The sequence below is a fragment of the Pantherophis guttatus genome, chromosome 1 (assembly GCF_059756535.1).
Source record: "Pantherophis guttatus breed Tessera chromosome 1, ASM5975653v1, whole genome shotgun sequence".
Taxonomy (NCBI): domain Eukaryota; kingdom Metazoa; phylum Chordata; class Lepidosauria; order Squamata; family Colubridae; genus Pantherophis; species Pantherophis guttatus.
In genome coordinates, this window is record NC_142063.1 from 15,890,311 (window position 1) to 15,912,315 (window position 22,005).

The 22,005-nt window shown below is 38.4% G+C and overlaps 2 protein-coding genes across 10 annotated transcripts in view; both read right to left on the minus strand.

Annotated features, from left to right (window-relative positions):
• HOMER3 (homer scaffold protein 3) overlaps positions 1–4,512 on the minus strand; it is a 54,060-nt gene extending 49,548 nt beyond the window's left edge. Inside the window, exons 1-2 of one of the 4 annotated variants that reach the window (XM_034422602.3) lie at positions 4,340–4,512; positions 3,729–3,924 (exon numbers count right to left, since the gene is read on the minus strand). Coding sequence is in view for 2 of the 4 variants with exons in the window: in XM_034422604.3 (XP_034278495.1) it covers positions 3,729–3,733 (5 nt within the window). In the remaining 2 variants the exon portion in view is untranslated. The remainder of the gene's footprint in view (positions 1–3,728; positions 3,925–4,339) is intronic. The other 3 variants (XM_034422604.3, XM_034422603.3, XM_087877085.1) reach the window with 3 other exon arrangements.
• Positions 4,513–7,439: 2,927 nt separating this feature from the next.
• LOC117668594 (semaphorin-4E-like) overlaps positions 7,440–22,005 on the minus strand; it is a 37,625-nt gene continuing 23,059 nt past the window's right edge. For all 6 annotated transcript variants that reach the window (XM_034422595.3, XM_034422597.3, XM_087877193.1 and 3 more), the window contains 8 exons: positions 21,720–21,865; positions 20,684–20,859; positions 17,954–18,110; positions 17,037–17,259; positions 16,235–16,350; positions 15,929–16,095; positions 13,881–13,933; positions 7,440–9,838 (listed from right to left, as the gene is read on the minus strand). In XM_034422595.3, coding sequence (XP_034278486.1) covers positions 9,045–9,838; positions 13,881–13,933; positions 15,929–16,095; positions 16,235–16,350; positions 17,037–17,259; positions 17,954–18,110; positions 20,684–20,859; positions 21,720–21,865 — 1,832 coding nt within the window. In that variant the 3' untranslated portion in view covers positions 7,440–9,044. The remainder of the gene's footprint in view (positions 9,839–13,880; positions 13,934–15,928; positions 16,096–16,234; positions 16,351–17,036; positions 17,260–17,953; positions 18,111–20,683; positions 20,860–21,719; positions 21,866–22,005) is intronic.

Genomic DNA, 22,005 nt, shown 5'->3' on the forward strand with positions numbered 1-22,005 from the left:
TGGGTGGGGGGCAGGATTTTTGCTACTGGTTCTCTGAACCACCCGCCTCCATCGCTACCGGATTGGGCAATCCGGTCCGAACCGGGAGCATTTCACCCCTGCCTGGGACACCATAAGTGTTGTAACTATGATCCAGGTGTCAAGCATCGGAATATAAATCACATGACCACAGGGATGCTGCAATCATCATAAGTGCAAAAAATGGTAATAAGTCACTTTTTTCAGTGCCATTGTAACTTCAAATCAGGGGTGGGTTCTTCTTACCTTTACTACCGGTTCGCAACGGGAGCGCGCACCCACGCACTTCTGCACATCCGCAGATCGTCAATTATGACGTCCGGGTGGGTGGGCGGAGCCTCCCGCTGGTTTCTAAAGAACCAGACAAAACCGGGAGCAACCCACCACTGCTTCAAATGGTCACTAAGTGAACTGATGTAAGTCGAGGACTACCTGTATTGCCTTTGAATATGGAAGCTCCATTACATGGCAGGGATATTTTAAGGCAGGGGTGTCAAACTGGCGGCCTGCGGGTCGGATGCATCATGTGCAGGCCACGCCCACCCCAGCTCCGCGAAGGGGGAAAAAAATCACATGACGGCAACGCGACATGGCGAGTTTGACACCCATGTTTTAAGGACTTGATTTGGGGACCACCATTTCAAAACTAAACTTGAAAAAAAAAAAACCATCTGTCAGTTTCATAAAGGTGCAGATTCCAGTTCAAGGAAGAAACAGTCAGAGGTGAGACTTAAAGATCCAGTGTTCGATGAATGACCAGAACTCCACCCCCTCCCCCTGTACAAAATGCCTCTGTATTTCCCTTGTGTTAACAAGAATAACCATTCTTTTCCATTGTCTGCATGCATCCCTGGATGCTTTTCTCAAAGTATGCATGTAAGGCCCTGCCTGCAGCTTATTAGGGTGGGGGGGACGTCTTCATTTTAAAACTCTGGAACATCTGCCTTTTCCTTTTGAGCTTGTTTTCTGAGCTAGCAGCAGCATGAAGGAATCTGGGAAATGTGGCTCACTGCTGGCAGACAGCCGATTGCTGAGTCAGCTGGATTGAAGGTGCCAAGGTGAAAGTTTTGTTGCTTTGACCTCTTCTTTTCTCCAGCTTATTTGGAGGAAAACTTTGAAAGCAGAAGATTATATTTTCTCCCTGTGACAAATAAGTTCCATTAAAAATACTTGGAAAGGAAAACATAGTGACACCTATGACAGGACCTGAACACTCTTCCGTACAATGTTGTGGAAATACCACTATTGGATTTCTTTAACAGAATAACAGAGTTGGAAGAGACCTTGGAGGTCTGTAATCCAATCCCCTCAAGCAGGAAACCCTATACTATTCCAGACTAATGGTTGTCCAATTTCTTCTTAAAAACCTCGATTGATGGAGCACCCACAACTTCTGGAGGCACCCACAACATCTGGAGGTGTTCCTCTGATTAATACCTCTGACAGGAAATTTCTCCTTAGTTCTAGGTTGCTTCTCTCCTTGATTAGGCTTCATCCACTGCTTCTTGTCCTGATTTTACGTACTTTGGAGAATAGGTTGACTCCCTCTTCTTTGTGGCAGCCCTTTAGATATTGGAACACTGCTATCATGTCTCCCCTAGTCCTTCTTTTCATTAAACTAGACATACCCAGTTCCTGCAACCGTTCTTCATATGTTTTAGCTTCCAATCCCCTAATCATCTTTGTTGCTCTTCTCTGCACTCTTTCCAGAGTCTCTACATCTTTTTTTTATATCATGGCGACCAAAACTGGATGCAATATTCCAATTGTGGTTTTACCAAGGCGTTATAAAATGGTATTAATACTTCATATGATTCTATCCCAAGGGAACTGAAGAAGCTTCTTGGATGAGAAGCGAAATGTCTTCAAGGAAAAAAAAACAAAGTCCAATTGTGTTTTGGAAAAGCACCTTTGGGACAACCATGACCCGGATGACTGAGAATCTCCATAGACGTATCTCTCTGTTAATGCAGCCTAGGACTGTGTTGTCTTTGTAACTCCATAGATCCCTCCATAGGTTGCCCAGCTGATATGGTGAGGTACTTCAGAGAGCCATGAGCCTTAAAGACAATGACATCCGTATCTCATTGCTGAGTATGGATAACACTGACTGAAGGCAGACCTCAGCCCTTGTTCATTAACTAAGCTATTTCACTGAATCTAATGTTAAGCCTGGGGTGATGGAGGAAGGGGAAAAAAATAATCCTGCCCTTGGGTCTAATTCCATCTCTCCACTAGTCATAGATACATAATAACAGGAAGCCGCTTCCTTTGTTCTTCTGTTTGCTTCACCAGCACTTAGTTGATCCCTAAAGACATTCTGGTAGCTAGTGCAAGGTTAATCAATCTCTTATCCATCTTACATCATTACATACTATCAATCTACATACACACATAAAAACATTTGAATTAAGCGCAGGGTATCTTGTGCCAGTGAATTCCTGCAAGTTCTCACCTTCATCCAATACTCAGCTTTGTAAGATCTTTACTTTCTCCATAGTAGTATGGAGATACAATGAATATATATTTATATATTATAAAATACATAATAGCATGCCATATATTATGTTGCTTTTAATAAACCTAGACAATATTATTTCCCCCCCCCTCTGGATTCTTACACCATTTATGTCTGCTTCTTTCTATCAAGTTGATTGCACCTCCATGTTTCCTTATCAACTGGAATGGGTCTCTCTCGCTCACACCCACAGGCTGCCCAAAGTATGTATGTTTGCAATCACGAGACTTACATGATTGTCCATTCCATGTGTTATAACTTATATACGACTACAACAAAAAGGGTATAAAGAAAGGACAAAAACCAATATCCCCTCCAAACCCAGCCCCCAATTTCTGTACCCTAAAATATTTTTTTTATTAAAAATAAAAACCCAAGTGTATGTGTTCAGCCTTATATCCTATTCCAATGCCTGGGGCAAAAGTCAGATTTTTAAGGCTTTCTGGAAGGCTAGAAAGGGCACGAGCCTGCTGGAAATCAACCACAAGGTTTCTCAAACTAAATTTTGCACCTTTGAACGGGCTTTCGTGAGCTATATTCAATGATTCAATAATAAACGGGATGATTAGGAAGGGCAGGGGGGGTCACACCAATAAAACTTACTTGCTGTCTACTTTGGGCTTATATTTATCTATGGGATGGAGGAAAGAATCTTGGAATGACAAACTCCACCCCTTTGTCAAATTGATGGACCCGTGGAAGTATTGGTTGGTGACCAGGGTAATATGACTTACAATATGCAGATAGGCACTACACTCCCAACAGGAATGAATGGGGGAAGGAGGGCTGACCATTCACAAGCTACTTTAAAAGGGAACCATTTGTGTGCTGTGGTGAAAGAGTGTGGCAGTGTGAAATGGGGGGTGGGGATGAGAACAAAGTGTGCACCAGTATTAATTTAAAGTGGATACAGTCAAAACACAAAATAAATGCCACCCTTTTAACATACAGGAAGATTTATATCACCACATTCCTCCTATTCTTCCCATCACATTAAAACCCTGAATAGCAGGAAATTCACACTCTCTCTTCCCCCGGATTAATAAACTTTGTTGATTCATTTTTTTAAAAAAAACAACAAAACTAAAATAATAATAATAATGAAAAAAACCGCCCCCAAACCCAGTAATGTCATACTCTTTTGATTTCTCTGCAAGCACCGTTAAGGTCAAATTATCATCGGTTTTCTCACCCCATCTTCTCCTGCCCGCCTGCCAGGATCTCTTTTTTTCAGTTGTTCCTTTGATCGAATTTCCACGTTGCCTCTTTTTTTTTTTTTTCCTCTGTTCACTCTTTCTCCGGATCCGGATACTCCTCAAATTTCCTCCGGAATTTCACTTTGGAAATCCATGACTTTGTGATGGAAAAGGCGGGGTTGGGTTGTGGGGCTTGAAAGAAAGGGAGAGCATTACCACATGCGCATTCACACACAGAGGCACACACACTTCTATACGTTCCCAAGGGTGCGGGGAGGGAAAGAGAAGCATAAAGATGAGAGCAGCTGTTCCTTTCGCTCCAAAAAGCACTCCCTCCAAATCACTCTAAGGGACCCCAGAGATAAGAACTTTCTTTTTCCCAAATATATATATATATATATATATACATCCCAGGTTCTCTTTCTTCCTCTTGAGTTGGAAAGAGGGTGGAAGCGGGAGATCTTTTTTTTTGTTGTTGTTGTTTCTCTGTTGCAAATATTTCTCGCTCTTTTCTAGCGCTTCAGACAAACCGACAGCTTTCTCTGCAGAGCTTTAAAACGAAAAGAGGGGGGGGGAGAAAAATCATGTTAAAAATGGAGCTGCTTACCCACTTTGTTCTTTTGTGCAGGATAATGCCGGCGGCCTTTGTTCTCCTTTTTTTTTTTTTTTAAATTTTAAATTTTATTTTAATTTATCTTCCTTCATCTGCAAACTCCGCTTCGTTTCTATCACATTTCTTCTGAGTTATTTCCAAAAGGGGCGGGCGGGGGCGGGGAAGGTGGCTCCTTTTGTTGGCTCTGTATTGCCATCTGCCGGAGGAAACCGGACTCCACAGCTTCTGCAGGCACCGCCGGAGCCCTAGAATTGACACGTTTAAAAATATCCGATTGACAAGAGGAAAGTTGCTATAAGATCAGAGCCTTGGTAGTACAGTGGTCTAAAGCACCCTGTTATTAAGACCAGCTGCCTGAAATTTCTGCTGGTTCGAATCTCTCCAAGGCTCAAGGTTGACTCAGCCTTCCATCCTTTCTAAGGTAGGTAAATTGAGGACCCAGTTTGTGGGGGCAATAAGCTGACTTTGTATAAATATACAAAAGTATGAAGGCTATTGCTTAACGCATTGTAAGCCGCCCTGAGTCTCTGGAGAAGGGCGGCATATAAATCAAATTAAAAAAAAAAGAAGATTAGAATTGGCCCTGGTCTGGCAGCTTTCACAGTTAGACCTTGTTTAAAAATCTATCATTAAGGAGCATGGAATTGGAAGGGACTTTGAAGTTGGCTTATTCCAAGAAGTCCTAATTAACTTCTGCCTACAAACATCTCAGGTAGGAAATAGCTATATGCTCACGTACTTTATTCTCTTGAACAACCCCATAGGACCACAGAGTTCTTAATCTTTCATTAAAGTCTTTATTGTAATTAGAAGCCATTAGTCTGGATTTTGTTTTCTACAGCAGGAAAATGCAATTTGCTCCCCCCAGTGTGAGGTTTTTCAAATATCTGGCCAACTTTAGCAAACTAAATATATTTAATTTACTATGACTTTGCTCACAGAATGTAACCACCACAATCTTTACCATCTTTTTAAAGAGCGCTGTCCAGCCAGCTCAGGCACAGAACATTCTACAAGATGGGTGGGTGAGTGAATAAATTTAATTAAATAAATACATTTACTCTAGCATCCTGACTGATTCCAGGAAGCCGGAAAGAATAAGAACCCATCCATGCTACTGATTTGTAGATAATTTATTCAATACTAAGTTGCATCTAAGTTGCAACTAAGTTGAAATATGGAAGAGCTGCCTTTTCTAAGATTAAAAAAACCACAAGTGTTCTTCCAACCATGGTAATTAGAGGGAAAAGACAAACCAGGATCAGACCAAGAAACGTTGCTGTTTGGTGTTTTACTGATTTCAGGTGTGGCTCAGTAGAAATAGAATAGAATAGAATAGAAATAGAGTCCGGGTATTTGCCTCGATAAGCTTTACGCGTTTATTCAGCTGAATAAAGATGGCCCCTCATAGCAAGAGGGAACCTGAACACACTTTGACACTCATATTTACTGTATTTTTCAGACTATAACGCACACTTTCCCCCCCCCCAAAAAAGTGGAAATATCTGTGCGTCTTATAGAGTGAATGTTGCTGAAGCCCCGCCTACCCACCGGCCCCCACCCTTCAGCCTCTGCCTCCCAGCAATTTGCCTCCTTGCAGCAAACAGCCTGGTCAGCTTTAGCACATTTAGCATGAGCAGCTGATTGGCGGTTGGATTTGCCTCGGTTGGAATACCACCGATCACCTGTTCCAGGCTGCGGGGATCGCTGCCACTCATTGGTGCTGTCGCCACCTATTGCTGCTGCCACCTGTCGCTGCCTCCGCATGTCCCGTTTTTGCCCTCTGCATGTCCTGTTTCTGGCCCGTTCGAGGCAGTGGAGATAGGTGGTGGCAGCTATCTTGTTTTCCTCCCCAAAAGCTAGGTGCGTCTTATAGTCTGGAGCTTCTTGTAGTCTGAAAAATATGGTATATATTTGCTACATTGTCTACTTCTCCAGCCAGAAACACTGGCACACCCTATCCAGAAAAGCTGGCACACTCCAGATAAGATTAAGAAGTACAGAAACAGTCATCCACCTCCCCTGGAGGTTTTCCAAGGGCATTGAGTGTCATCAATGCCCTTGGAAAACCTGAGTTCCTCATTTCCTGAGGAACTTTCCATGACCTTGAAAAGGCCTACAGAGGCAATGATGACATCGGCACAAATGCTCCCTCAAGACTGCCATTAGAAACATTGGATTTCCTGGTCAACATTGGTATGGTGATGGCTCATGCAGACAGCCAATTGGACTGGCAGTTGCCTTAAAACAGGCGCTAGGACATCACTCTCCAACTATCTGAGGGCAACCCTTAGGCCATATGGCAGTGATGATGAACCTTTTCGGCATTGAGTGCCCAAACCAGAATGCACGCTCCGGAAATCTGAACACACGTGTGCACATGCGCAATCCGGAAACCTGAAGACCAGCTGGCCAGCGCGCATGGGAAACCAGAAGAGCAGCTGGTGATGGTGCATGTGCCCACAGAGAGGGCTCTGCATGCCACCTCTGGCACGCGTGCCATAAGTTTGCCATCACGGCCATATGGTCTGTTCTTTCAAACACTTTTTTTGCTTTTAATTCTATTATGTCTGAAGACTGAGGTGACCTGACTTTTCTTCATGATCATGTAGCCCTGACCCGGCCATATTCAAAGGCAATATATCAAGCAACAGTTCGTGTTATGTCTGGAACAAGAGCAACGGTTGCTTTTGTGGCTAACTTGTAAGCTTTGCAGGATATCTGTTTATTGTTGGAAGATGCATGAGATACCAGACAGATTGGGCAGTTTTTACAGGTGAAGATTAAATCAGTGGCTATCATGATCATTAATAAAAAAGCTTATCTATGGACAAGAACAAGATAATCAGGATGCAAAGCACCCGTGGTAATTTCTTCCATAATTTGGTTAATGGCTTCACTACTGACTGGCTATTGTTGGAAACTAAATGTTGGAGCACATCAGCTTTCCCCAATTTTTCCTAAGAAAGAATTAGGATGATGAAAGATCTTTCCTAGTGTGTAGGACAATTCTATTCTTTTCAAACAGTCTGACTTAATTACTTAATTACTAGGCCTTATGGGAGCTAGTAATTTGGAGAGCACCAGATTGGGGAAGATTATCTTTGTTTTTATTTCAGTGGATACACCACAAACTCAAGCAGGCTATCAGCGAGCTAAGCCTTGCCTTGCCTTCAAGGAACATGGATTACAGTGAGTCCTGAACCCAACCTTCTGTTCAAGTAACAACATCTCAAAGACTGTGAGTCACAAGTCTCAGTGAGAACTTCATGTGGAAACTTGTGAATAGCTGAGTAATTAGTGCTCCAAATAAACTGCCCCTTCACATTTCCAACTGCAAGTTTCAAGGATGCCCTTTAGATGAACAAGTCATGATATCCAAAGTGATCCCACCAACATTCATCTCCTATTTCTGTTGACCCAATTAAAATAATCCGCCTTGTGCCAGATAATTAGTTTCTAAAAAAGGCTGTCAATATTAGATAGCCGATTGCTAGCAAGTTGAGGATGCTGTCTGCTCTACTTTTCAAAATCTCCTTTCAATACTTAAAACTTTAGCCTTCTCTTACCAGTGGTAATGAAAGGACAGTGAAAGTGAAGTTAAAGCAAGGAAAGGTCTTGTTTTAGATCCAAGGTAAACCCAGGATGTCATGACATTCTCAGCATTTTTATCTGATCATACTTTTGAAAGGCATAACACCTACAATTTCTCATTGTAGTTGCTAGAATGGCTAGTCTGCCAGAAGAACCAATGTTCAAAGATACCTTCTTCAAGAGATGCTCAGCAGCCTGCCTGCTGAATCTCTGCTTTAAGCATATCTTCCTTCCAATCAGCCGTCACTTGGAGTAGGTAGATGATTCTGCTCTATTTCTGCATTAGGTACCATTAGTTCCCTCAGTTATTCCCAAAACAGAACAATGTGCTTTCAGAGAAGAGTGCCTGATGCACTCCTGGAAAAATCATTGGTCTGAGTTACTCATTGCCAGGCACCAAATGGACAATTTTACTGCTTTTCAATATCTGGTTTAACTGGCTCAGTTCCTGGAACAAAATCACTGCTTCAAGAAAGAGATTATTTTTGCATATCCAAAGGAATCACTGTTTCTTCCACTTCAGAGGCTTGCTGCAAATCAATGATTCAGAAATAAGTGTGAAAAGTGGTTTTTTTCAAAGGGCAGATCATTCTTATAAATTCTAAAATGAAATCTCAGATGCAAGAACAGTTGCTAATTAGAGTTCTGGAAAGCAATTACTACAATGGCAGAGTGTCCTATGGACCAATTGAAGTTTCGCAATAGAAATGGATTATTTCTTTCCATTTATACAACAATGGAAAATACAATCCCATCTTTAAAACAAATGGTTTGTCTAGTATGAACAGAAAATGCTGTTCACAAACATCCTGGAATCCATACATAATACTTCTCAATTTTAAATAGCTATACTAATTTTAAGAATTAGAAATGGGAAGTGTTTATAATTTGCCGAATGGATGGTGGCCATCTCCTACAGTGATCTGAAAATATGGGAAACAATATGGAGGAAGAATGAGGCTTGATAAAAACTTTTTTTGAAAAGATTTATTTTTCAGAACATTCTGAAAATGGCAGGAAGAAAAAGGTAATCTATAAAGAAATTGAACAACACTTAAAGAAAAAGCAAAAAGGTATTTCTTTACATACCAACTAGTTTGTGGAATCAAAGAAGTGTTGAACTTCCCTTGGAGCAATCTTGTATTTCATGGTCATTATCGGGAATTTTGGTTTCATCCATGACCAGACAATTTGAAGAACTACAGATTTTACTGGAGTTAATGCTTGGCTTCATATTTATACTGGAATCCACTTTAGAGGAAGACATCAATGGGCTTGATTTGCCAGTGGAGAGGGTCATTGTTTGTGAGGTTGAGCTTGTCTGAGTAAGGTCTATTTGCTCCAGACTCATTTCTGGACTTGCCGATTCATCTGCTGATGTTTTAGATATAGAGGCCCAGGGCAGAGAGATATAGCCTTTGTAAATATTCCAAGAAAGCAAAAGTAAGAAAAGGAAGCCAACAGTGGACCCCACAATTATTAGACTGAACAATGAACTTTGGATTCTTCTGGATAGCAGTTTCCTTGGGTTCTCCGTCTCTGGGCCTGCCAAAGGTTTGCTTTTTGAACCTGCTATTTCAGAACACATCTGGTTTGACAAATCACACTTAGGACTGTAGAAAGTTTTCTCTGGCTGGGGCTGAAGGAGATAGACAGCCATTGTTACACGAAATGTTCTCCCATTGACTTTTTCAACAGACTGACATTCATAAAGACCGGTATCAGCAACTGTTGCATTAAAGACAACCAGGCCTTTTGTATGGATGAGATATTTAGCCTCTTCTTCTAGCAACTGGCTCTTGTTAAACATCCAGAGGAGATTGGCTGTGTTGGACAAAGGTTCACAGTTAAGATGAGGGCTGCTGCCAAGGGTGATAGGGTACCTTTTGATTTTCTTTTCTGAAAAGCAAAAAGACTTGGTGGTCAGTTTATAGCTTCCTACCTCATGCTAGGAACTATGCTAACCTTGTACTACTGTCTGTACTAACTGCCCATCATACAATCTGTATCGTCATTAATGGAAGGGGACATAATATATTAACGTTTTAGATAATACAGTAAAAGATACTGTATCTTAAATTATACATATTTGTGATCCTGCAGAGATATCCAATATGAAGGATCTCCTTACAAGTAAATGCATTTAATTTTATGTAGTTATTGTCAGAGAAAGAATAAAAGAGGTTCTAGCTACCATTTGCCTCTGTATCATATGCTTTGAAAGCACTGTTTAAAATGTGTTGCATGGTGCTTTGGGTTTTTTAAAAATTTAATGTGTTTTCAGCTTTTTAATATTCGCAATCTGATACCAGCTTCTCTCAGTGGCAACAGTACCAGGGATTTTGCTATAAGTCAATGTGCTGATTCTGCTGATGCTCACTCTCGTGTAGGAATTCCCTGGGTTCAGCCCAAGGTTAAAAATGAAGAAGCAGTACTTCAGAGAAAATGACTCCAAAAGGAAAAAGTACACTTGTCCCTATCTTCAATCGACTCCCCAAAGTCAAGACAATTTATATTCAAAAACAGCATGCCTTTTAAATCAAATAATATTAAGCTTGGAGAAACAGCATTTTAAACCCGTACACATACAAATTGCAAGACTTTCAGTGTGTATCTCTGGGAAAATCACAGTCATCCTCTGCTGGATTGAAAAAGAGATGAAAGCACTTAGACAAGCAGGCAACAACCCTCCTGAGTCTTTCAGTGAATTTTATCCTATATTCAGACCTACTATGGTTGTCTGTACTGCTGTTTTTAAAAATGGATAAATGGTTTGATTAGAAGGACTTCCAGTTCTACTGTGTGCTATGAAATTATTGGGACAGGATGGCATAGTGCTCATGAGTGACAAGATAGAAAAATGTAGTTATGATCTTTATGTTGGAAAGAATTCAGGTCCAATTAAACAGTTCCATGGGTCTGTAGAGAAACATTTATCCATATCTGTGCAACAGGGAGAGGGAAGAATAGACCATTATTATAGTTACTATGGAGAAATACCATATTTGGAGGAGAGAAATTTTGCTGTTACACACCCACCTCTGACATTACTGTTGCCAGGCAAAGTCAAATAGCAAGGTGATCCCAATGCATTAGCATAACTCCAGATCTCTGCTGTGGTTTGTGTGTGTAGATATAAATAATATGTATGTGCCACATACATATAAATTTGTTGCATTTATCTTATGCATAATAAGTATATAATTGTTGCATTCTGCCTGAAAAATGCACACAAATGATTAACTTCAAAAAATCTGCAGTTATATTCTCAACCTTATAAAACTATTCTGCTGTTGAATGTAAGCAAAGACTGGCGTTGTAAGATCCCTGGGCAGAAGAACAATGCTTGTCTTTTGGAGAGAACACAAGGACACTTTTCCAACAAATGCACTGATAAATGGTGCAATTAAGTAATTTTAGGACACTGGATGAGCAGGAAAATTCTTTACATGATAATGTGTTTTAATTTCTCTCTTCAAAATATACTAAATCACTTCTAATGTAATGTAGATCTTTTTACTGACTCTAGGGAGAAAAATGTTTTTTCTCCGAAATCTGCCTTGATAATACTTCTTCTCCTTCAAAACGTATATTAAGCCCTTGCTATTTTACTATTTATAAATTGATTTGGCGTGATCCCAATTCTGGACAAGCTGGCCTTCCCCTGAAAAAGCAGGTCCATGACTTAAAGGTTCTGCTAGAATTGCAGCTACTGCTGAAGCACATATTCAAGTTATATGAGAATATGGAATGGATATAAACCCATTGGTTGGGCCCAAAAACACCTTTGTGGATATCCACACAAGAAGGCGAAGAGAAAAGCAGGCAAAGATATATCAGGAATTATTGGGAAATCATCAAGGGGAATTTAAGATGAAAACAAGAGAGCAACTAATAGCAGAGAGATATAGTTTTACCATTTATAATTATCAGAAAGATTCAAAATGAATAAAAAGGCTTAAGGTATAGAGCAAAGTAACACAGAGTTTGAAGTACAACTGTGCACTGATCATACACATGTAGTTGCTAAAAAGTATAAACTTTTATTGGAATGTGAAACAGAGGAAGAACAGACTGTATGACAAAGTTGGCTAAGAATTCTGGTTATAACATACAGATGAATCAATGGCAAAAGGGTTAAATTTACATTATGCTATGACCTTAAAGAGAATGTTTATAAATTAATATATTGTTGGTACATCACACCAGAGAAATTAACTAAGATGTATAGAGGTATTTCAAATGTATGTTGGAAATGTGAACAACATAAAGGGACATTCTATCATTCTTGGTGTTCATTTAAAAAACTAAAAAAATGATGCTTGGAGTCATAGAAGATTATTTCAATATACGATTATTCAGCGAGATTATTATCTGAACCAAAATGAAAGATTTGACAATATTCCCTATGAGGAATGGTTTGTGAAATTGATAGATCTTGCTGAAATGGATAAATTAGCTTCTTTAATTAGAGAAAAGACAATATCTACATTTATTGGTGACTGGAAACACAATTATGGTGTAAAAATGAACATATGATTTTGAAGATTAGATAGGATATATTACAAAAAAAAGAGGATCATGATGTAACCTTAGAAAGAGTTTAAAATATTATAGCATAGCAATTATAATTGCTAGGAAGAATATCAGAAGTTTCTATCCTTTTCTTTCTTTTTTATTTTTATTGTATTTTATTTTCTGGCATTTTTGGCTATGTCTTTTATTTCTTCTTCTTTTCTTCCTTATTTTATATTGGTTTGCTTTAATGTTTATCTTTTTTAAATGTTTAATAAAAATTACAAATAAAAATGTGCAAATGATGCCATCTCTTATGCCCTTACCGTAAATATATTTACAACACATTTGGTGCATCAGATCACAATCTGAATACTTGCTTATATGAGATAGGCTTTTTTTTCCCTTTAAAGCCATATTAGATTACTACTTCTGCTGTTTCTTCTTCAAATTTGATTATTTCAATGCATAAAAAGTAATATAGGCTGTCCTCATTTAACAACCCCAATTGAGACTGTCAATGTGGTCATTAGGAAAGTGATTGGTAAGTGAAACCGCAACTATGCTTATGATCTTACTCCAGCTTTTCATTGCTTTACAGAGCTGCGAAGATTGTAGATGCAAGGATTGGACATAAAATTACTTTATTCAGTTATTGTTGTAACTGAAAGTTGCTAAATGAGGCAGTCGTTAAACAAGAACTACCTGTAATTAAAAGTTTAATTCACCTAACTTTGTCTAAAGAACTTTTCTCCTGCCAATTAATGACATATGATGATCTTATCTATTAGTTGCACTTCCAATCTCTTTGTAAAATTTAGAGTATTCTGCATTTTTCTTCAAGCTCATTATGTGGCATCCTGACAATTGTTGAATGTAGACAGATATATTAAAAAATTGGATAGCTTACATAGCTGAGCTGGATAGACATTAGATAGATGAGTCCGAGAGTGATCAATTTAAATTTTTCACAGTATATTAGAATGATGTTACATTATAAACATCAGGGAAAATGTAAATGGCAGCTTCCTGATTAGCACGAACTAGAGTACTAATAAAGTATTTGTTTAAGGGAAAGCGAGCATGGCAGTTGTCAGCAGTGGATCCTATTTAGACAGTAAAGGCCCAGAAACTGCCCAAGGTTATGGAGAAACTGCTACCAATGTGTCCTTTAGCTTTGAGTAAAATTGGTTTAAAGAATGAAATTACCCATACTGCGAAAGAAAGAAATCTGCCCTAAGCAATTGAACTTTGAGTAAATGAGGATGAATTATAGCATTTAATATTAAATGATTCACCTAAACTTGGAATACTTGTATGGTGCAATTTACTGATATAATTTATTATATCAACGATTTTATAACTAAACAATACTTTGCTGTTTAGAAAATATATGTTGCCTTATTTTTTTAAAAAAATCTCCTACCTACTTCAGGACACCTGTGGATATCACCATTCCTGATGCTCTGAATTAGATCTCTTGATAAAAGAAGAAAGAAAAAAAACTACTTTATAAAGATATTCAAAAACATTCAAAGTGGACAGAAATCTTCTATTAAAAATCTACTTTCAGCCTTGAAGTGCAGAGAAGGAAGTCTGAGAATAGCAACAATCAGAAATTCTACTACAAAGAGAGGCTAAGAAGAATTTGCTTCAATGGCATAAACTAGATAGAAGATGGGATTTACCACTTGCAGCTGTGTGCACTTCTGTATGGCTTTCACCTTACACCTATCCTAGCTTTTCTACTGAGCAACCAATGCCCATCCCCTGTTTCCTTGGCATTTCCCTCTCCCTGCAACTGACAAGCTGCCTTACTGCCTCAAACTCACATACTGGGCTTCAATGTTGAAGCCTCATCATAAATACCAGGTAGGTCAATGGTTTTGGTCCCTCCTCACTAGACAGTTGGACAATGAGGGTGGTTATGGCTAGCGAATGTTTGCAATGGCTGAAACAGGGATAACCATGGATACCACCCATGCAACTTTGTCAAAAAGTGCCTAATTACTCATTATATCATATCTGAGTGTTGATTGGGAGGTGACCAAGGCATAATTTATGGTGAACAAAACCTTCTGACTCAGGAAAACCTGTGCTATACCAGATGGATCTGTGCAAAGACTCTCCTAGTCAGAGCTTCTGTCTGTTTTTCTTAAGGATGAGCTGTGAATCTAAGAGAACCCAGATATTACAAACCAGTTCTGCATTGGAAAGTATAAATCGAGGTCGGGGGGAGGGGAGATGAAATATCTCAGGTTTCCCTCTTCAAAAGCTCCCAATTTTGCTGGGATTACGTCTATATCTCTTTGTCCCCCTCTAAACCCTCACAATCTCCAGACATATTTTAAGGCTTGTTTGCACAATACACCAACTATGGTTATGGATAGATTGACACAATTCTGTATCATAAAATAATCTAGCATTAAAGGATAAAAAAACTGATCTCAGTCCCAAAGAGTATGCAACCAAATGAAATCAAAACTTTATTATAGTTAATGACCAGCATAATGCTTGCAATCTAAACATTGCCAAGTAACATAAGTTGTGTTGAAATTCTCTTAACCTCCCATCCTTTTCAGGGACTTATTCATCTAGTGCAAAATATTTCCTCTTTTTAAAGAGGAAATATTAACAGAATAACAGTTGGAAAGTATCTTGGAGGTCTTCCAGTCCAACTCTCTCCTCAAGCAGGAGATGGTTGTCCAATCTCTTCTTAAAAACCTCCAGTGTTGGAGCGTTCACAACTTTTGGAGGCAAGCTTTTCCACTGATTAATTGTTCTAACTGTCAGGAAATTTCTCCTTAGTTCTAGGTTGCTTCTCTCCTTGATTTATCCTTGATTCATTGTATCAGTGAAATATTTTGTGAATTGGGGAGGGTTATGAAACTCCTTAGCTATTCTGCCTTGTCCTCAGCAGGACCTGGAGGTTCTAATAAAACTCATTTTTTCATGGTCACATGCTACACTGATTCCCCACTCCAAAAGCAGATGGGGGAAACAACTTCAGCATTCATTTAGCCATCTGAAAAATTAAACTTGTGGTGGTTCCCCTATTCAGAATTCTCTCCTACAATAAAACCTGAAAAGGCCTCTTCAGAGAAAGAAAATTGGGATTCAATAGAAACACCACTTCCACTGGAAAAAGATGTTAGAATCATCAATAGTACAAAGGCTGGCTAAAGCTTCATCTCCTCTCCATTGCAAGTAGCTCCTCAGTTATCAGCTAGGGAAAAAATACCTACAGGGACCGAGCTTCACTGCTTCCTGAAGAAACATGAACAAGTTCACCAAAAATAGAGGCAGCAAAAACAGACAATGCTGAGCAGTGTCTTTGATTTGTTTTACTCTGTTGCAAGCCGATTCAGACAAAGCTTCAAAGCAAACAAAAGATTAAAAATGTAGAGCAATAATGTACACATTTTAAAATCTGACTTGAGTCTCATTACTTGTTCCATTGATTATATTACTCACTGTGAATTCTCAAGGTGTTTAGCCAGGAGGATACAATTGTGAAGAGAGAGGGACCATGCACAGTAGGGATCCCTTGCCAAGATACAATGAAAGCATTGTTTATACCAGCTGCAAATTGCAACAGGGAGCTGTACTAGCTGGGAAGGAGAACTGGCATACAACAGGCCCTGGAAAGACAACCCTAAACAGTTAACCTTTTCCCTAAATAATACTAAAAACTATTCAAATAGATAAATCCAAAAGTAGACAATGGAATGAAAGAGAAGGAAAGGGTGTCATGCTGAATAGACTAGGACAATATTGTACCTTTAGAGAAGCTAGCTTGAGTATCTGTACAGGCTCTGCTGATGGGAACAGCTGTATTTCTTCCAAAATAATAATTTCTCCATGACAATTGAGAGTTTTATGCAAATAGCCCTTATCTGTATAAAATAAAACAGTTAAACTTCAGTTGCTTTATGTTTTATAGATGTGTTAGAAACACATAACCCAAATTGTATTTCTTTAATAACAGAGCTTAGTTATTTTGTCTGGCTAGTCAATAAATAGAGCTAAATCAAACTTGGTGACAAATTTGTAATCACTGAAATAGCAAAATTCAAACATTCAAGTTTCTCAGATCCTCATGAGAGTATAAATAGATGTTAACCCTGCAAGGTATAGTAGTCCAGACAACAAGCACAAAGGTTAGATTAACAAAATCATGTAAGACTGAAATTTCCCCCATCCTTCCTTTTTACTCTCTGGAAAACAAGAGAGGGGTCTTTTCTGACACTATCTCTATTTCCATGGGCTAAGATACCATTTACATGTTGGTTGTCTGTGGTTCTCCTTTCTGTCTCCTGAGGTCATTCCCACATACCATTACAATAGAATCTACTGGAAAATACATTATGGGGAGCAAAGACTTGATCTATATTTTCTATAAGATAGCACTAAGAAACCAAAAATATGTTATGGGTATGATGTGCTAGTATAGAGGTGGACTAGAGCTGTTATTTGCTTCTCCTTGCTTTAAAACAAATAAACATTCACATATCTTGAAAACTGACAAGACAGCATTTTTTTAAAAAAGCATACTATGAAAGCAGCATAGTAGGTGCTTTACCTGTTCCTAGGAAAAAGATGTCATATGTGACATTATCCAAGTCAGTGGCTTGGCTTATTACAAGTTGAGTGTACTTGGTACCCCTTTTCAGGAAGACAGGCTGAAGACCAACTGAATTCACAATACTGTCCATCAAAGGGTGGTCTCGGGCAAACTGGAGGACTTTGTCTGGCAAGTCAAGTGAAGAGTTGTACCCCAAGTGTACAGCAGAAACATCGGCACACTGTAAAATATTGAACAAGTGAGTTACTGTATGTATTCTGTTTATTTAGAAAATCAGCTATTACTATTTACCAAGGGGCGATATAGATAATTTTTGGGGATGTCTTATTACTTTGGGGCACGTAGAGCAAGATGGGACTCCTCTTGCCATCTTACCTGATTTCCAGCTCTGTGTCCCTAACTCTAACCAAAGGAAATGGCAGGGACTGGCTGCGTATGCGGTTAAATATTTTCGGGGAAGGCTTATTTTAGTGCATGCGTTCAAAAGCCTGATTGGGCTTATTATCAGGGGATGTCTTACTTTAGGGGAAACAGAGTAATAGACACTTGATAGCTTAACACATGGTACAGTCTGGGTTCAGTCGAGGAGTTAAGTTCAATTAATTACCACATATCCAATATTATTTGTAAATTCTTAAATATTTAAAACTGTTTTGTGCTATAATATCATTCCTGTCAAAGAGTTTTATCCTATACTTTGTGAGACAGTATAGTTTTGATTAAGAAATGGCAGAGTCAAATGAAAAGTACAATTAATCTTCTGACAGCAGCATCTGTTACTTAAATATGTTAGCCTGCAGGGTGTGAAAAATATTTGGAATGTGAGTTCTAATTCAAACCTCCCAGTCTTGAGACCAAACCATATTCATACTCAACAAGGAAATGCCTATTCAACAGGAGAAATTGAGACTTACAGCCCCAGGGCGAGGAGTTGGGACATCTCCCCTGTACATCACCCATTTCATATGAGAACCTTCCAAAGCAACAGGACCTTTGAAGCTCCCTTTCAGAAAAATTTCTTGAATAGTCTCCATCTGGAATGCACAAACAGCTGAAATATCCAACTTTCCCCTTAAATAAAGCACAAAATAGAATTCTGCAATGAACAGCTTTTTTGAAAGTGGGAAATAATCTATTCTAATGCAGAAATGTGGCAAAAAAATTCTATGACCCAATGGAATAGAATGTGCTGAAGTTAAAACTGGCCTTTGGTTCCACTTGAGATATATTGCCCAAAATGGATCAAAATTAACTGGTATTATCCTTACTGCTAGAGGTATTGCTGCATGTAGTAAAGTGTGGCTAAGCCTGATAACACAAGATACTTCAATTTACTAAACTATGAGTAGCAGAGGTGAGTATCTATGGGCCTATCTGGTAAGAACTATGGCTCATGAAAGATTGCCACTTGAATGTAAGAGGAGTAAATGGTAAAGAACATAAAGGAATTAAATGTGTGTTTTGGGTTTCTTAGTTTAAGAAAGCGGACAACAGCTTGCAAAATATTATTTTTATAAAATTTTATAAAATTATAAATATTATTATAAAGAGCCTTGGTGGCGCAGCAGACTAAAGTGCTGTTAAATAGCACCAGCTGTCTGCAATTACTGCAAGTTCAAATCTCACCAGGCTCAAGGTTGACTCAGCCTTCCATCCTTCCGAGGTAGGTAAATTGAGGACCTGGATTGTGGGGGCAATAAGCTGACTTTGTATAAAAAAACCCACCGCTTAGAGGGGCCCGAAGCCCTACTAAGCAGGTATATATAAAAGTATGAAGGCTATTACTTAATGCATTGTAAGCCGCCCTGAGTCTCCGGAGAAGGGCGGCACATAAAACGAACCAATAAATAAATAAATAAATAAATAAATAAATAAATAAATAAATAAATAAATAAATACCTCAGAGTGCTATATATTTCTCCATTTTAAAAAATGGTAAGTCACTTAACTTGGCCATACTATTATATTAATCAATCAAATGTTATGACAATATTTAATATGATCAAAGACTTATATCTGTGAACAGCCTGATCCTTCAGATCTTCCAACCTATTGCTGCTGTAATTAAATCCATTATCTTGCTTCCTGGTCATTCTCCAGTCTCTCTTACCTTCCACCTTTGCCAGCATTACAGACTTCTCCAGAGAACTAGATTTTAACATAATTTGTCCAAAGGGTGATAATTTGGTTATTCGTGTCACCTTGAGCAAGGTCTGTGGATTGATTTCTTCTATGATCTATTTGTCTATCTATGTATAGTTGATTTATTTCTTCTTTTAATGTGTTTAACTTTTATACTACTTACATTCCATACTTCTCCTGCAGCTTCAATTTTCTTTTCCTGCATGGAAAACATGCAGGAAAACAACTAGATGTTTTGAAGGCTCTAATCCAGCTATGTCATAAACACTATTGGTACCCCAAAAGATCCTCAACTCTTCCTCAGCAGCAAGTTGAGTGCCATCTCACCTGAAGGGTCAATCATCCAGCACCTCAATCACTTTACACTATTTCTTCCTTGTAGTTTTCTTGGCATATCTTTCCAGTGCTCTTTCCTCATCTCTCCCAGGAACACATATAAACACATATACCACAATGATTGGTATGAGATGGATTTGGAGTGAAACCCAGCAGCTTAGGGTTTTTTTTACTCCAAGATTTCAGTTGCTTTTTAATTCCATCATTAAAGTTTGGGTAAACTTGGGTTAGGGTCTAATCTAGGATTGAGCTACCCTTTTTTTTCTAGAATTATTTTAGCCTTAGCTAAAATAGCTAAAAGGCCAATAGCTAGTAATAGGGTGATATCTCTATACAAATGGAGCTGAAAAATTCTTTTGTGGGGGTTGAAAGGGAGGAGTTAAGCAGCTTTGAGGGTCAAAGTGGGAAATTTAATTTAATTAAACAAACATTAATTGGGCCAGTGGGATGAGCTTCATATCTTAGGTGATCCTGCTGTGAGTATATATTCAGTGTACACAGTGTACAGATTTTTTGCTCATTTCTCCCAGGACCATCCCATCTCTGCCATAGCAAGACAAATTAGCAGGATTTATGGGAGAAATCATAGAATGGTATGCCTATTTCTGACTGTGTTTATATGATCCACCCTCATTGAGGCTTAGTATAATGTATCAATCTGGCAACTATGGTTTGTTCAGTAAGCAAGAATTCAAAATATAACTTTGAACATGTATAATAATTTAATCTTGAGGTCACCAAAACATGAATTAAATCATTTATCAATCAGTATTCCCTAACAATATTAGGGAATTGATACCACAAAAGTATTCTCAACAGAACCAATATGGTGGCCATAAGATGATACAGCAGTTTTTTTTTAAATTCAGGACCATTGTACTGGTTTAACTGCTGCAGTAAATTTCTCAGTTCAAGCCTCATGAATGCTTTAAAAGAGTTCACAAATCTGAGTGCTTTTGACCTTTTATTCTTCATGCCAGAGTATAGTGCAAAAATAATGGAATCAAATGCCATACCTTTACCTTAACTTGAATCTGTATTTGCCAGTGATTATAGATCTTTCCTTAAACTATGTGGTTATTATTATACTTTCAATATACCTGTCCTTTGTGGTTAATTTTAAGAGATTGAAAATGTCTTGGGATATTATGGAGAAGAATTCTTACCATTGTTGGGTAAAAATCCCATAAATTATGGTTTCCCGCCAGTTTGAATTCTTGACTACAAAGACATCCTGAAGGATATTAAATTGAAATTGCAGTTCAGGAACAGAGCAGAGAAGGGTAGATTTTAAAAATGAGGTCCATCTTTTTTTTAATGTTCGCTTTCCACCAAGATCACCCTTGAGGAGAGAAAAATCAAATCCTGTTACAAAACTACTTAGCAAAATGTTCCAAAATGCTAACTTGTTTTATGATCTTAATACATTATTTCATTGCTTTATGAAAATAAATCAAGCAGCTTGATAAACACCACTGAAAAATGAGTCTGTAATAGATCCAGAAGATGCACCAAGAGAACCATGAACAGGGAAAATAATAAACACAACAGAAAATATTCATAATTGATTTGGAACTGAAATGTCTGGATATTTAATTCACTAAATACTAAACCTGTACAAAACTTCAAAGACTCACTTCACTTCAGAAAATGAAACTTCCCTTTCTTTAAAGTAAACCCACTTCTAGCAGCTGGTATGCCATATCAAACAAATTGTTGGCCAAAGCAAAGAGGCTTGCCCTGGTGCTTCAGTTGGCGCAGGTTTTAGGAGTTCTCTCAATTCTGATCTAAATTCTGTATTGAGGCAGAATTCCACCGTTTTGAATTAAGCTTAGTGAAACAAAGGACCACCACTTCAAACGGCTGTACTAAGCCTTTTTCAGGACTGGGACATCTTGAGTAGGGAAACACTATGCATACATATGTAAGGTCTATAGAATTTTAAAGGTTCGCTTGATGGTTAACCATTCGAGAGCTAGCTGCCTGTCTTCCTTCCTCTTAATACAGTAGCAAAAAGGAAAAAATGTGTTCTACAGAGTCAAAATAAAGGGCTCTCTTCCTTAAAGAGATGGAGTACAATTTCCTTCTTCTAATTCTGTTTTCTCAATGAAAATATGAACCATTTCCTATCAGCCCAATATCTCCACTGACTCCATTTTTCACAGTCTAATAGAGAAGCAAATGAGGAATTCAAACACGCACTTTGCAGAGTTGAGCTACTCGTGACACCCGAAGCTTATCGTAGAACTCAAACTCAGTAGCAGTTTCCGTGAAGAACACATAAATTCTGTCAGAGTCAGAGATTGCTTCATTCTCCTGTATGAGTTCCATATGAATAAATGTGGGCTCTGGAACACATAAAAATAAGCAAGGCTACAAAGAAAATCCAGATGATTTTAGAATTTTTGTTGTTGTTATCTAGTTTTAGCTAAAGACAGGGAAGAATACTAAGAAGCTATTGCTATTCCATTTTTCTCTTTAAAATAAT